The following is an 11,728-nucleotide window of genomic DNA, read 5'->3' on the forward strand; positions in this document are numbered from 1 at the left end:
ACAGTGGACACAATGCAACTGCACAGCTGGCCTGGGAGCCTCCAACTCCTGTTTCCCTCTAATCCAGACCTGGTTCAGACTTCCCAGCCTTCAATGTAGAAGCTGCAGAGAAAGCAGACTCTGATTAAGCAGTGTCTTTTCTCTGGGTAGGAAAGTGAATCACCTAGGGTACAATTTTATTTTATTTTATTTTATTTTATTTTATTTTATTTTATTTTATTTGTGCTGAGGATCAAACCCAGCTATATCCTCAGCCATAGGATACAAAATTTAAAGAAGCATTCAGTCTCATAGTCTTCCAAGTGCAGGGTAGGCACTAAAAGTGAGCACCTCCTTGTCTTGCACCTTGAATATCTGCTGGTCTCATCCTTATTTCTGCTCTGTCTTTCCCATTCTCTTTCCTGTGCTTTGCGAGACAGCCTGGTACAATATAACAAGCTAGTATTTTATAGTGAGATTCTTAGCTCTGCTCCTTAGTAGCAGGATGACACTTGGGAAGTTATTAGGCCCCTTTAAGGCCAGTTTCCATGGGGCTAGGGTTGTAGCTCAGAGGTAGAGAGCTTGCCTTGTACGTGTGAGGCACTGGGTTCAATCCTCAGCACCACATAAAAATAAATAAATAAAATAAAGATATTGTGTCCATTTACAACTAAAAAATATTTTTTTAAAAAAACTTAAGTTTCCACATCTGCTAAGCACTGATAATATAATTTATTTTGTAAGATTATTGTTAAAGAATGTCTTTCAGTATTTACTAAGATATTATTTATAAATTAGTTAGTGTTTATAATCTGTAGTAGGTTTCAGTAATTATTCTTTTCTCATTGCCTCTTGTTTCATTAGGAGTGAGGTTGACCCAAATTAGTTCACTTAAGACTTCCTACTGATGAGGCTAATTTCTCATTATTTGTTAGACCAGAGCCACAGTGAAGAGTTGACACAATTCTTTTCTTTTCTTTTTTTTTGAGAGAGAGGTAGAGAGAAATTTTTAATATTTATTTTTCAGTTTTCGGTTGGCACAACTTCTTTATTTTATTTTAATGAGGTGTGAAGGATCGAACTCAGCGCCCCGCGCATGCCAGGCAAGCGCGTTACCGCTTGAGCCATATCCCTAGCCCTACTTCTTTTAACTTTTTAGTATGGGAATTTTCAACTTATAGAAAATAAGACAATGAAGCCATACGTACCCAGCACTCACCATTGAAAATTAACTCAGTGGCAGTTTTGTGTCATGTGTTGACATGATACCACCTTGGATTAATTTTAGGCAAATTTCAAACATTATATTATTTCATTCATAAATATTTTAGTGTGACTAGTGAAGATTTTTTTAAAAATATAATCATAATCCCTTACTACTCCTAAAAATTTAATAGGAATTTGTTAATGTTTTAATAACATAGAATAGACAGTGTTAGGACTTCTCCCATTATCTTACAGTTTGTTTTGACAGTTTGAATCTGGATCCAAGTAATATCCATCCATTGCAAGTGGTTGGTATATTTTACCCCCTCTTGGTTCTAGAGATTGAACCTAGGGGCACTTTACCACTGAGCTATATCCCAGACCTTTTCAATTCTTATTTTGAGATAGGATCTTGCTAAGTTGGCCAGGATGACCTTGAATTTGTGATCCTTCTGCCTCAGCCTCCTGAATAGCTGTGATTACAGGCATGTGCTACTGCACTTGGCCTGTTAGTGTGTGTGTGTGTGTGTGTGTGTGTGTGTGTTTTTAAATAACTTTATTTTATTTTATTTTATTTTTTTATGTGGTGCTAAAGATTGAATCCAATGCCTTTCCCATGCTAGGCAAGTGCTCTACCACTGACCCACAAACCCAGTCCCCTATTGGTATGTTTTTGAACTTTTACAATCCATGGCTTTTCTCACCATGGTGCTTGTTCATTTTTCCTTGTAATTTATGAATCATTTGTCCTATTTCCCACAGTCAAGATTTTGCTGACTTTATTTCTGTGGCACTTTTACATGTCCCTCTGCCTCCTTTGGTTGCCTATAAATTAAAGCATCTGAAACTAGAGATGTGTTCAGATTCAGGTTTTAGGATTCAGGGCAAGAATATTTCCTAGGTGGTGATGTACATTCCCATCAAGGTCACAGTGTCTGGTTACCTCTGTTCTTGTGATTTAGTGACCAGAGTTAAGGTAGGTGTCTTATTCATTAGAGCTTGCAAATTGGTAATGTTCTGTTTCCTTCTTCATTTATTAGCTGAAATACTTAAATAATGAGAAGCTTCCCTTATCTCTTGTTTGGTTTTGCAAAGGTAGAGTCATACAGAAAAAGCAAGATCAGTGCTTGGTATACCTTCTTTTATTTGCCAGACTTTGGAATAATAATTTAATTCCTTGACCTCCTCCAAAGATGAGGTGGTCATCGTCTTTGTTTTTTGAGTAGCAACAGAAACACATGAATTTAAACATGCCTGATGTGTTTCCTTTCTTTGAAAATTTTTTTATTGATGCTCATATTGTCCCTTGGGCCAGTACAGCCTCTTTAAGTTGATTTCTCAGTCCTTTTGACATGACTCTAATAGTCTTTGGTCACTTTCTATTTTCAAGCACTATTTTTTATTCTAGAGGAAGAATTAGCCATTTCTCTAAGAAATCCTATTCCTATGATGGAAAACATATAAATTTAAAAGATAGATTAAAGTCAGGTTTCTGTAAGTTTCCTTTTAATTCTCTGAAATCTCACCAGATGAAAGTATCAAATATGGTATTTAACTTACAAATATGGTATTTAGCCTGGCTCTGTGAATTTTTTAAAAAATGTTTTAATAGCATATAGCTGTTCCTCAACCAGCCACTTGATGTCACTGCACAATCAAATGTGCATTTAAAAGTACCCTGTGGTAATGTGTGCTATTTCTGATTCTGTTGAAAGGAGCATTGAGATGGTAGAAGGCAACAGTACTATTTCAAATACAAAAGTATAATTTCAAAGGATGCAGTGATGATGCTCCTTGGTGGTCTAGTGGTTAGGTTTTGGCACTTCTCAAATAAAGCAGTGATGTGTTTCATGACAAAATTAATTCTAAGATAAAAGTTTTACATCCGAATTAAGTCTTCTTTTTTTATGGTCTTGTGAAGAAATATCCACAAAGGGGATCGCACACTTATTGGCAGTATTAATTGCCAGTGTTTTTTTATTTGAGGGTGTTTTTGTTTGTTTGTTTGTATTTTGATAAATAGAATGCTGTGGGGGTAGGGGACCACTATCAGCATATTCTTAGTAGTCTTAGGAGGTAATAGAATTATCCTTGCACTTAGACCAGGGTTGATATTCCAGACCACTGACCTTCCTCTGTGTTCTCTAAAAGCCACTGATATTAGAGCTTGGCCTCCAGTACTGGGTTCTCCACGAGATCCACAGGGGAAAGGTTGGATAGTTTTATTAAAACTTTCACCATTTTAATGAAATATTTGCATATGAAGGAAAGAGCTGGAAACCAGAAGGTCATTGCCAGGGTGACCAGTGCTCCAATCCACTCACCATACCCACAGGACCACTGGCAGTAACCAAGCCTTGCTTTGCCTTATTTTCCTCATCTGTAAGGTGTGGGTAAGAGTGCCTAGCTCATATGGTTGTTGTAAACAGGAGATAGGACTATATCTATAAATGCCCACACAATACTGGGCATGAGGTAGACACTCAGTAAATCCTAGCCTAATCTCTTCTTCTTGACTTTATCTGCATCTGAGAATTAAAAAGTTTTATTAGAAAAAAACAACAACAACAACAACAAAATCAAAGTTACTATAGATACACTTGGGTTTAAATTTCAACTCTATTACCTATTAGTTTCACAACTTTGGGAAGGTGCTGAAGGAACATTAGAGAAGAAGCAACATCTGCCCTTGGAAGTAGGAAAGACATTCTAGTGGGAAAACAGACAAAAAGCAAATGTCTCCAGATACTGAAGGACTGCATTTTTCCAGAGATAAGAACTGGTATCCACAGACCAACATTATGGGGAAACATATTTCTACTCAAAGATAAAAGCACTGTGGCACAAGGTTCCTGACAGTAAAATGGACTGATGACAAGGTCGTGAAGTCCTCTCCCCCAGAGGGGTTCACATACCATCTGGAGGGGCACGTGATGTTGTGCTATGTAATGATGCAGATGAGTGGATGCTTAGTTCAGCTGAACAAGTGTTTATTGAGAATCTCTGATATTTAAGTCTCCTCACCTCTAAAAGCCTTGCCAATGATAAGATTCCATATCTAAAATTTAATTAAGCACCGTTTCATTTCCCACCGTGACCCAATCTGAGTTCCCCAGCCAAACTCGGCTTTCCTCCCCTAGTCTGATTCCTGTCCATGATCCCTGTCCTACCAACAGTCCCCTCCACCCCTGCCTACCTGGTGCAGATGTTCTCACTCCTTCACCTTCTACATGCATTGATTGGCCCAGTCCTACCACCTCCCAGCCTTACCTTTATAGCCATACTGTCACAAGTCTCTTTCACCTCTTGCCTGAATGATTATCATGGCCTCCTGATTGGCTCTGGTTTTCCCACCACTGCCTCCTCCAAATTACCCTTTTATCATTACCCACCCCACCCTAAAGCACAGGACCATTCACATCACCTCTACCTGCTTGGACTCTGAGCCCCATGGAAGTCTGCTGAGCTCTGGTTGTGGACATGTCCCTAATCATGATAGATGTCAGGGATTGGACCAAAGTCCAAGTTACTAGGGAGTTCCTCCATTCCCAGGAGGAGGGGTATGGGAAAATCTTGGGTCTCCCCATATATGACCAGGCGGTGACACCCAGTGAAAGTACCTTGTCATGGCATTTACCGCCCTCTACAACATGGCCCCATGTTGGTACTTCATTCCAAATAAGGAAATGCACACTTTATTGTGTCATTAAGCTACAGCTTAAATATAAATGTAAATAGCTGAAGGCAATGTGAAGTCGATGATCCTTGGTCTCCTCTTCATGTAAAAATAAAATGAAACCCAAGTATATAAACAACTGTATTCATACAGGGCATATAACTATAAATATAGGGCATCATATACTGCTCTATTAAAGGCATAAAATGTGGTGCCCAGCAGTAATCCCAGTGAATTCAGGAGGCCGATCCCTGAGGATCCCAACCTTCACCCAACTGCAGCCACTTCTAGACCTTTGCTCACACATCCGACTTTTCTCATTCCACTCCCAGTCTTTGCCTAAGTTCTAAGAGAATAGGAACTTTGTCATATTGTTCCCTGCCAGCATCAAAAAGAGATGCTTACTCTTGTCTTCCGTAATCACTCCCTTTATCTAGTAACTCAGAACCAACTATTTCCTATTCTTCTCTCCACAGTCTTCTGTATGTACCTTCTACCTCCATTGTAGAGTTTCTTTCTGTCCAGGGTTATCTATGTGTGTTTCTGCCCTAACCAATACAGTTGGACCTCACAATGATAAAAAATATATATATATCCTTCATCATCTTTCTGCTCTTATGGTGTCTGGTTGGTGCTTTGTGCTCAGTGATGGTCCATGTGGTAAGAACTGGTTTGATCTGGTTGAACAAAATTCTGCACTGTTAGTCCTTTTTCCTACTGATGGACTCACAGCTGCTACTCCGATACTCCTTTTGCCTAGCACACAGCTACATGCACCAGAGATCCTACACAAACTGGTGTTGACCTGTGGTTTGTTGATGTTTTAGACAACAGTGGATGGTCAAGCACAGTAAGTCCATTCCTCTTTCTTCCTCACTGCGTGACAGCACCAGACACTCCCTGAAGGATAAATAACACACAATGAATTTTTGCCACCTTGGACCAAAAGCCTGCCTCTCAGCCTCCTCCATACTACCTAAAGTACTCTCCTCCTCCCCGTCTTCCAATTCTCTCAGTCTTTTAGTCAGCTCCTTTTGTTTTTCTGGAATTGTGCGTGTGTGTGTGTGTGTGTGTGTGTGTCCTTTGTTCCCATGGTAACCAAATTCTTTGTTCTGACATTGGGTAAAATAAAATACAGTGCCCTAGAGAACTTCTTTGAAGATGGGAGTTAGAAACTTATTAACAGGCTTACAAAAATAATATGCATACTTTCTGTTTACTTCCTTTTAGGAGCTCAAACCACATTATGAGCATTCCTTAACTCACACTCAGGCATGCTTGTGAACTCAGGAGCTGTGGGCACTGTGTTGTTTTCCTCCGTGTCCAGCCTGGAAGCTGAGGCAGGGAGGAATGAGGCACCTTTTCTTGGATCACCAGCTGAGTCACCATAGACCAGCTCCCCTCATGTTCCAAGGCAATGTCCCTGAATAGGGTCTGGTTTTTTGGCTTGTTTCTGTGGCTCTGTGATTGGGGTCAGGGTGAGTTGGTTATATGATCAGAGAAGACAACACATGGATGTTTCCATGACTCTCCCAACTTTGTTTGCTTTCTAGTAAAATGTTTCCATGATGAAGCAGTAGGGAACTTTTAATCTTCATTATGAGCATCTTGGTCTGCCTTGGAACAAATGGAAAGAAAGAGGGGCAGTTCCAGTAGTGAATTTTTGGAATCCCTTAGTGAGATATTCTCCTGATTAACTTCAGCCGGATTTCCTCCTTCTCAGACAACCCTTCTCAATGTCCTTGCCACATCCTCTTTATCCACCCACCACTGAGGTATTAGGATTCCCAGGAGAAACCTTCTGACCCTCTGCAACATCAGTACCTGCATCACCCCTTACCATGACTGCAGCCAATGCCTATGTGGTGAGGATGCCCAATTTCTGTCACCAGATCCATCACTTTCCCAGTGGATATCTCTGACTCCAATTCTTTCCTGAGTCTAAGATTTTTAGTGTCAGACCACACATTTAGTACTCAGTTAATAACTCACATGAATGTATTTCACAGAGGCACCTTAACGTCATCATGCCCCCAGACCAGACCGTTAGTGCCCCATCCCCGCTGCTCCTTTCCAGAGTCACTCTGCAGCCTTTAATCCCTATTCCAGTTAGAGGCGTCTGCTTCCAACCAGGGGCTTACCTATAGCCCAGGAGAACCCTCTCCTCTCCCTCTCTTACCTCCCCTTCATGTCCAATCACCTTTCAAATCTGCCTTGCCCAGGCCTTCATCGCCTCATAATGGCTATTCCTGGCCCCCAGTGTCCTCCCACCCCAGTCCCCCACCATTTCCACCGTCTCTCCACTGCCACCAGAGGAATCTTTCTAAATTGCAACCTGCTCATATCGGTCCCTTGCCTTAAAACCCTTTTGTGGGTTCTTCTTGGCATCTGGGATTAGGAATTTGAAGAAGTTGCATGAGGTTCCCCTATATGGCTCTGGTCAACCCAGGCTTCCTGTTCTAGCTCCCAACACTGTCCTCTTGGTACGTGCTCAGAGGGTTATTAGGTGAATGAGTGGGTGAATTCGGCAGCATACTGACGTATTTAAACACTTAACTCAGGAGTAGGTCTTTTTTTTTTTTTAGAATTTTTTTTTAATATTTATTTATTTATTTATTTTTTAGTTTTCGGCAGACACAACATCTTTTGTTTGTATGTGGTGCTGAGGATCGAACCCAGGCCGCACACATGCCAGGCGAGCGTGCTACCGCTTGAGCCACATCCCCAGCCCAGGAGTAGGTCTTAAGTGCTATCTTTAGGTCTGTCAACCTGAAGACAATCTCTTTTTATTGTTTTGTCTTAGATTTGTTTATTTTGCCAAGGGCACTGTGTTAGATGTGCTGGGTACATCAGTGGATAGAAAGTGACAAAGATCCCTGCCATCATTGAGCCTCTAGTCTACCAGGGGGCATAAAACAATGAACATGCTTGGGCTGGGGATGTGGCTCAAGTGGTAGCGCGCTCGCCTGGCATGCGTGCGGCCCGGGTTCGATCCTCAGCACCACACATAAACAAAGATGTTGTGTCCACCGAAAACTAAAAAATAAATATTAAAAATTCTCTCTCTCTCTCTCTCTTAAAAAAAAAAAAAAAAAAACAATGAACATGCTACAGTTTAGATTTTGAATGGCCCATATGTTAAAAGGACAGTCCCCAGCTTGGTGCTGTTGAGAGGTGGCAGAACCTTTAGGAGGAGGTGCCTACTGGGAAACCTTCAGGTCACTGGGGATGTCCCCTGCAAGGAGATTGTAGGACCCTACTTCTTCCTTTTTTCCCCTTTTGTCACCTGGCTATGAGTTGAGCAGTGTGCTCTCCCTGCCATGACCATCCAGCACCCCCCAGAGAGACCTAAAGAGCAATGGGCTGGCTGCCTGATGGTGAACTAGACCCTCCAAAACCTGGAGCCAAATAAACCTCTATTTTAAGTTAATTTTCCCAGGTATTTTGCTATAGCAACAAAAAGCTGACTAACAGAACATAATAAGTAAATCTTATTGATATGTACTGGAAAGAAAAGGGAAGGAGGGGAAAATGAGGGAAGGAGGAAATGAAAAAGATTGGAAGGGGGGAGGTTTTATAAGGTTAAATAGGGTTTTGAGAGTAGACCTGAGAAAGTGAGAATTGTTAAATGAGCCAGTTCATGATACTACTTTAGATTACCATCATGTCCCTCACCTGCAGAATCAGGATTGAAAGCCTGTCCTGAGAGAATTGCAAAGTATAACAGGCCCTCTGTATTGGCTGGTTCTGCATCTTCAGATTCAACCAACTGTATGTCAAAACTGTTTGGGGAAAATTTTTCATCTGTACTGAATATTCACAGACTTTTGTCTTGCTATTATTCCCTAAACATAACAGTACTTACCATGCATTAGGTATTATAAATAGTCTAGAGATTATATGGGAGGATGTGCATACGATATATGCAAATACTGTGCCATTTTATATAAGGGACTTGAGCATTCACAGATTTTGGTACCCTAAGGGGGTCCTGGAACTCATCCCCATGGATACCAAGAAATAGTTAACAATAAAAGCTGCAGTGTGCTGTGAGTTTACTATCTTATAAGCTCTGGGTTGAGCAGTTTGCTGTCTTCTCTCCTTTTATCTTCTGAATCAGTGCTATCGTCATTCATATTTAACAAAGGATCTTAAGGGTCAAGAAGTTAAGAATTTTCACAAGACCATGAGTGGAAGTGGCAGAGCTAGAATTTGAGCATCCACATTAGCCATTTTGCCTCCAACTGATGAATGGCCACATTTGAGGACCAGTCCTTTTGGGCATTTCCAAAATAAGTAGTTTGAAGAGCCTTTTCACAGTTGGGTATCATTCACTGGCAGGGCCTTCAGGTAGCTTCAACACTTTTTCTCACCTCCAGCATCTTATTTGCTTCAGACAGGTGGTTCTCAATCTAACGATGTTCTGAATGAGAAACTTTGGCATCTTGCAGACTTTTATTGCTAGAAAAAAAAAAAACTTTCTGAATCTTCCTTCTCTGTCTACAAATCCAATTTCCCTTTTCTTGAGCCCCAATGAAACTGGAGTTCAACTTTCTTCATCTCCTTATACTCCTTCGTCAATATATTTGAAGAACCAAGCCTCGTCTGCTTGAAATTGGTCTCGGCTCCATCTCTCTTCTGTAGCTCTTGTCTAGACATTATAATAACCAATCCCTCACAGATGAATCCTGGGTGTTTTTCACATCAGCGACCCTGTAATCAACATGCTGAATGCTTGCTGAGCATGACTAACCACTTATAAAAGAGCAAAGCATGATTCAGAGAACTCCACCAAAAATAATGCGTTATTTGGCCTCGTCTTAGCCTGGTACAAATTCAGACTTTTGAGTCATAAAGCTCATTAGAAATGCCATGTATTGACTCTAATAAAGATTTTAGTGCAACCAGATTTAGAGTGGTATAGTTAGGGTAGGCTACAGGATGAATTTGGGTTCAGAGGCAGATGACGTCAGGGACATAATAATCTCTTGAAAACGAAGGCCTTATTACTTTTGTCCCCAGCTTCTGCCATCAAGAAAAACACCTGATTTGGGAGATGTCTCAACCTAATAGAAAAAGCAGGCTTTCGTGATCTGAACAGAAGGGATTTATTAAAAGGGGTTTTCTTATTTGGGGTATGTGTAAAACTGACATAGATCCCTCCTAAAACTTGCTTGGGCCCCCTGCCTTCATTAGCCCTGATTTAATGAAGCTGTCACATATCCCTGCTGGATGAGTTCCATCACTATAGTTGCTCTGCTTTGAAAGCAACAGTAGCTACTACCTTTAACAGCAGCTCCACCCTAGCTCCCTGATGTCCTCCTTCCTACTAGTGACAGAGGCCAGAAGAGGAGCAGCTAGAGCAGTAGAGGGAGCTAGAGAGAAGGGTGAAGGGTGGCCCTGGGACAGTTAGCTCACCACCTCTTTGGGAAATTGCAGATAAGGGAAGCTGGCATTTAGCATGGGGCTAACATGTTTGAGGCCCTGCATTATAGTTCTTCACCTCTGTTGTTGCATGTAACACTCATGACTGTGGAGGAAAAAGAAAATATATTATAGATTTTACAGATGAGGAAGCTGAGTCTCAGAGAGGTCCAGTTCTCCTATCTAGGAAGTGACGGATATAGTCTTACTACACTGAATGCTTGTCACAATGACCTTGGCTATGGCCCCCCTCTCCCCACTAAGGTCACATCCTTTCTTACCAGCCCTTGCTCTTGTATCCTCAGGCAGTTTGGTGGTTATGCCAAGGAAGCTGACTACGTAGCTCATGCCACCCAGCTGTGTGCTGCCCTGGAGGGCACAGCCACTTACCGAAATGACATCTACTTCTGCACTGGATATGACCCTCCCATGAAGCCCTACGGACGTCGCAATGAGGTCTGGCTCGTGAAGACCTGAGTGACTCATGGCATCGAGAGCTTCCTGGAAGTGTGCCTCTGCGTTCCCTGACTTGGGATCAGGAGGGGCCAATGCTTCTCAAGTTCCAGCTCTCCTTCAAAGCCAGTCACTGCCAGTTTTCTGAAATAAGTGCAGTCCGTATACTGAGGTTCTTTTTCTCGTGGTGGGGAATAATACAGCCAAGATAGGCAATATGGTTCTTGTTAATTTAGAATTTTCTGTGGCAGATCAGAAAAACTCCAGCAGTACTTTCTCAGCCATATGGGCCACTAAAAACTGATTTTTAAACATCACTGAATTTGTATTTCTGTTAATGAGGGAATATGTGAATTGTTCACGATCTTTCAGCTTGATTCTTATAACAGCTTGTCTAAAAATAAACCAAATATAAAGATCTCTGACTTAAGCAGTTGAGACGAATCTTAAGTATAATTATTTCCAAGGTTCTGCAGTCTTACAGATAATATAGTTATTAGTACTGTTGACAGTGTTTTTCACAGCAGGAATCCTGTGTTTGGAGTTCCAAAGTCCTTCCGAATGTTAACACAAAGACCTTGGGGAAGGGGATGTTCACCGTGTGCTTGGCTGTCTTTAAACTGGTGTTTACCAGGACCATCATGGAGCACGTAATATGCCCCTAAGGTGAGCATCACTGTGGCCCATGGAGGGTCCCAGAAGTCACAGAAGCAGACCAAGGAGAAAAATCACTTGCAATCACAAACAACTCTGGGGGCAGGGAGTTTGCCAGGAGGACCTATTTGGGATGATGAGATACAAAAAAGGCTGTGGTTCAATTTTCTTAACTAAAAGGAACAGAAATGACATGCAGTTTGGCTGCAGAGAAGGAAAGAGGAGGCGAGGCTGTGAGCGGGAAGTGCAGAAAGCTAGGCTGGATCAGGGCTGTGGGTGAGTGTGTGCACATGGAAGAGGTTGGTGGGTCACAAGGCATGTAGAGGGTGCTCCGCT

The 11,728-nt window shown here is 41.6% G+C and overlaps 1 protein-coding gene across 1 annotated transcript in view; it reads left to right on the forward strand.

Annotated features, from left to right (window-relative positions):
- Positions 1-11,168, forward strand: part of Hebp1 (heme binding protein 1) — a 35,640-nt gene extending 24,472 nt beyond the window's left edge. Inside the window, exon 4 of the mRNA XM_027955992.3 lies at positions 10,591-11,168. Coding sequence (XP_027811793.1) covers positions 10,591-10,762 — 172 coding nt within the window. The 3' untranslated portion in view covers positions 10,763-11,168. The remainder of the gene's footprint in view (positions 1-10,590) is intronic.
- Positions 11,169-11,728: the final 560 nt, after the last annotated feature.

This window comes from Marmota flaviventris, chromosome 3 (assembly GCF_047511675.1).
Source record: "Marmota flaviventris isolate mMarFla1 chromosome 3, mMarFla1.hap1, whole genome shotgun sequence".
NCBI lineage: Eukaryota > Metazoa > Chordata > Mammalia > Rodentia > Sciuridae > Marmota > Marmota flaviventris.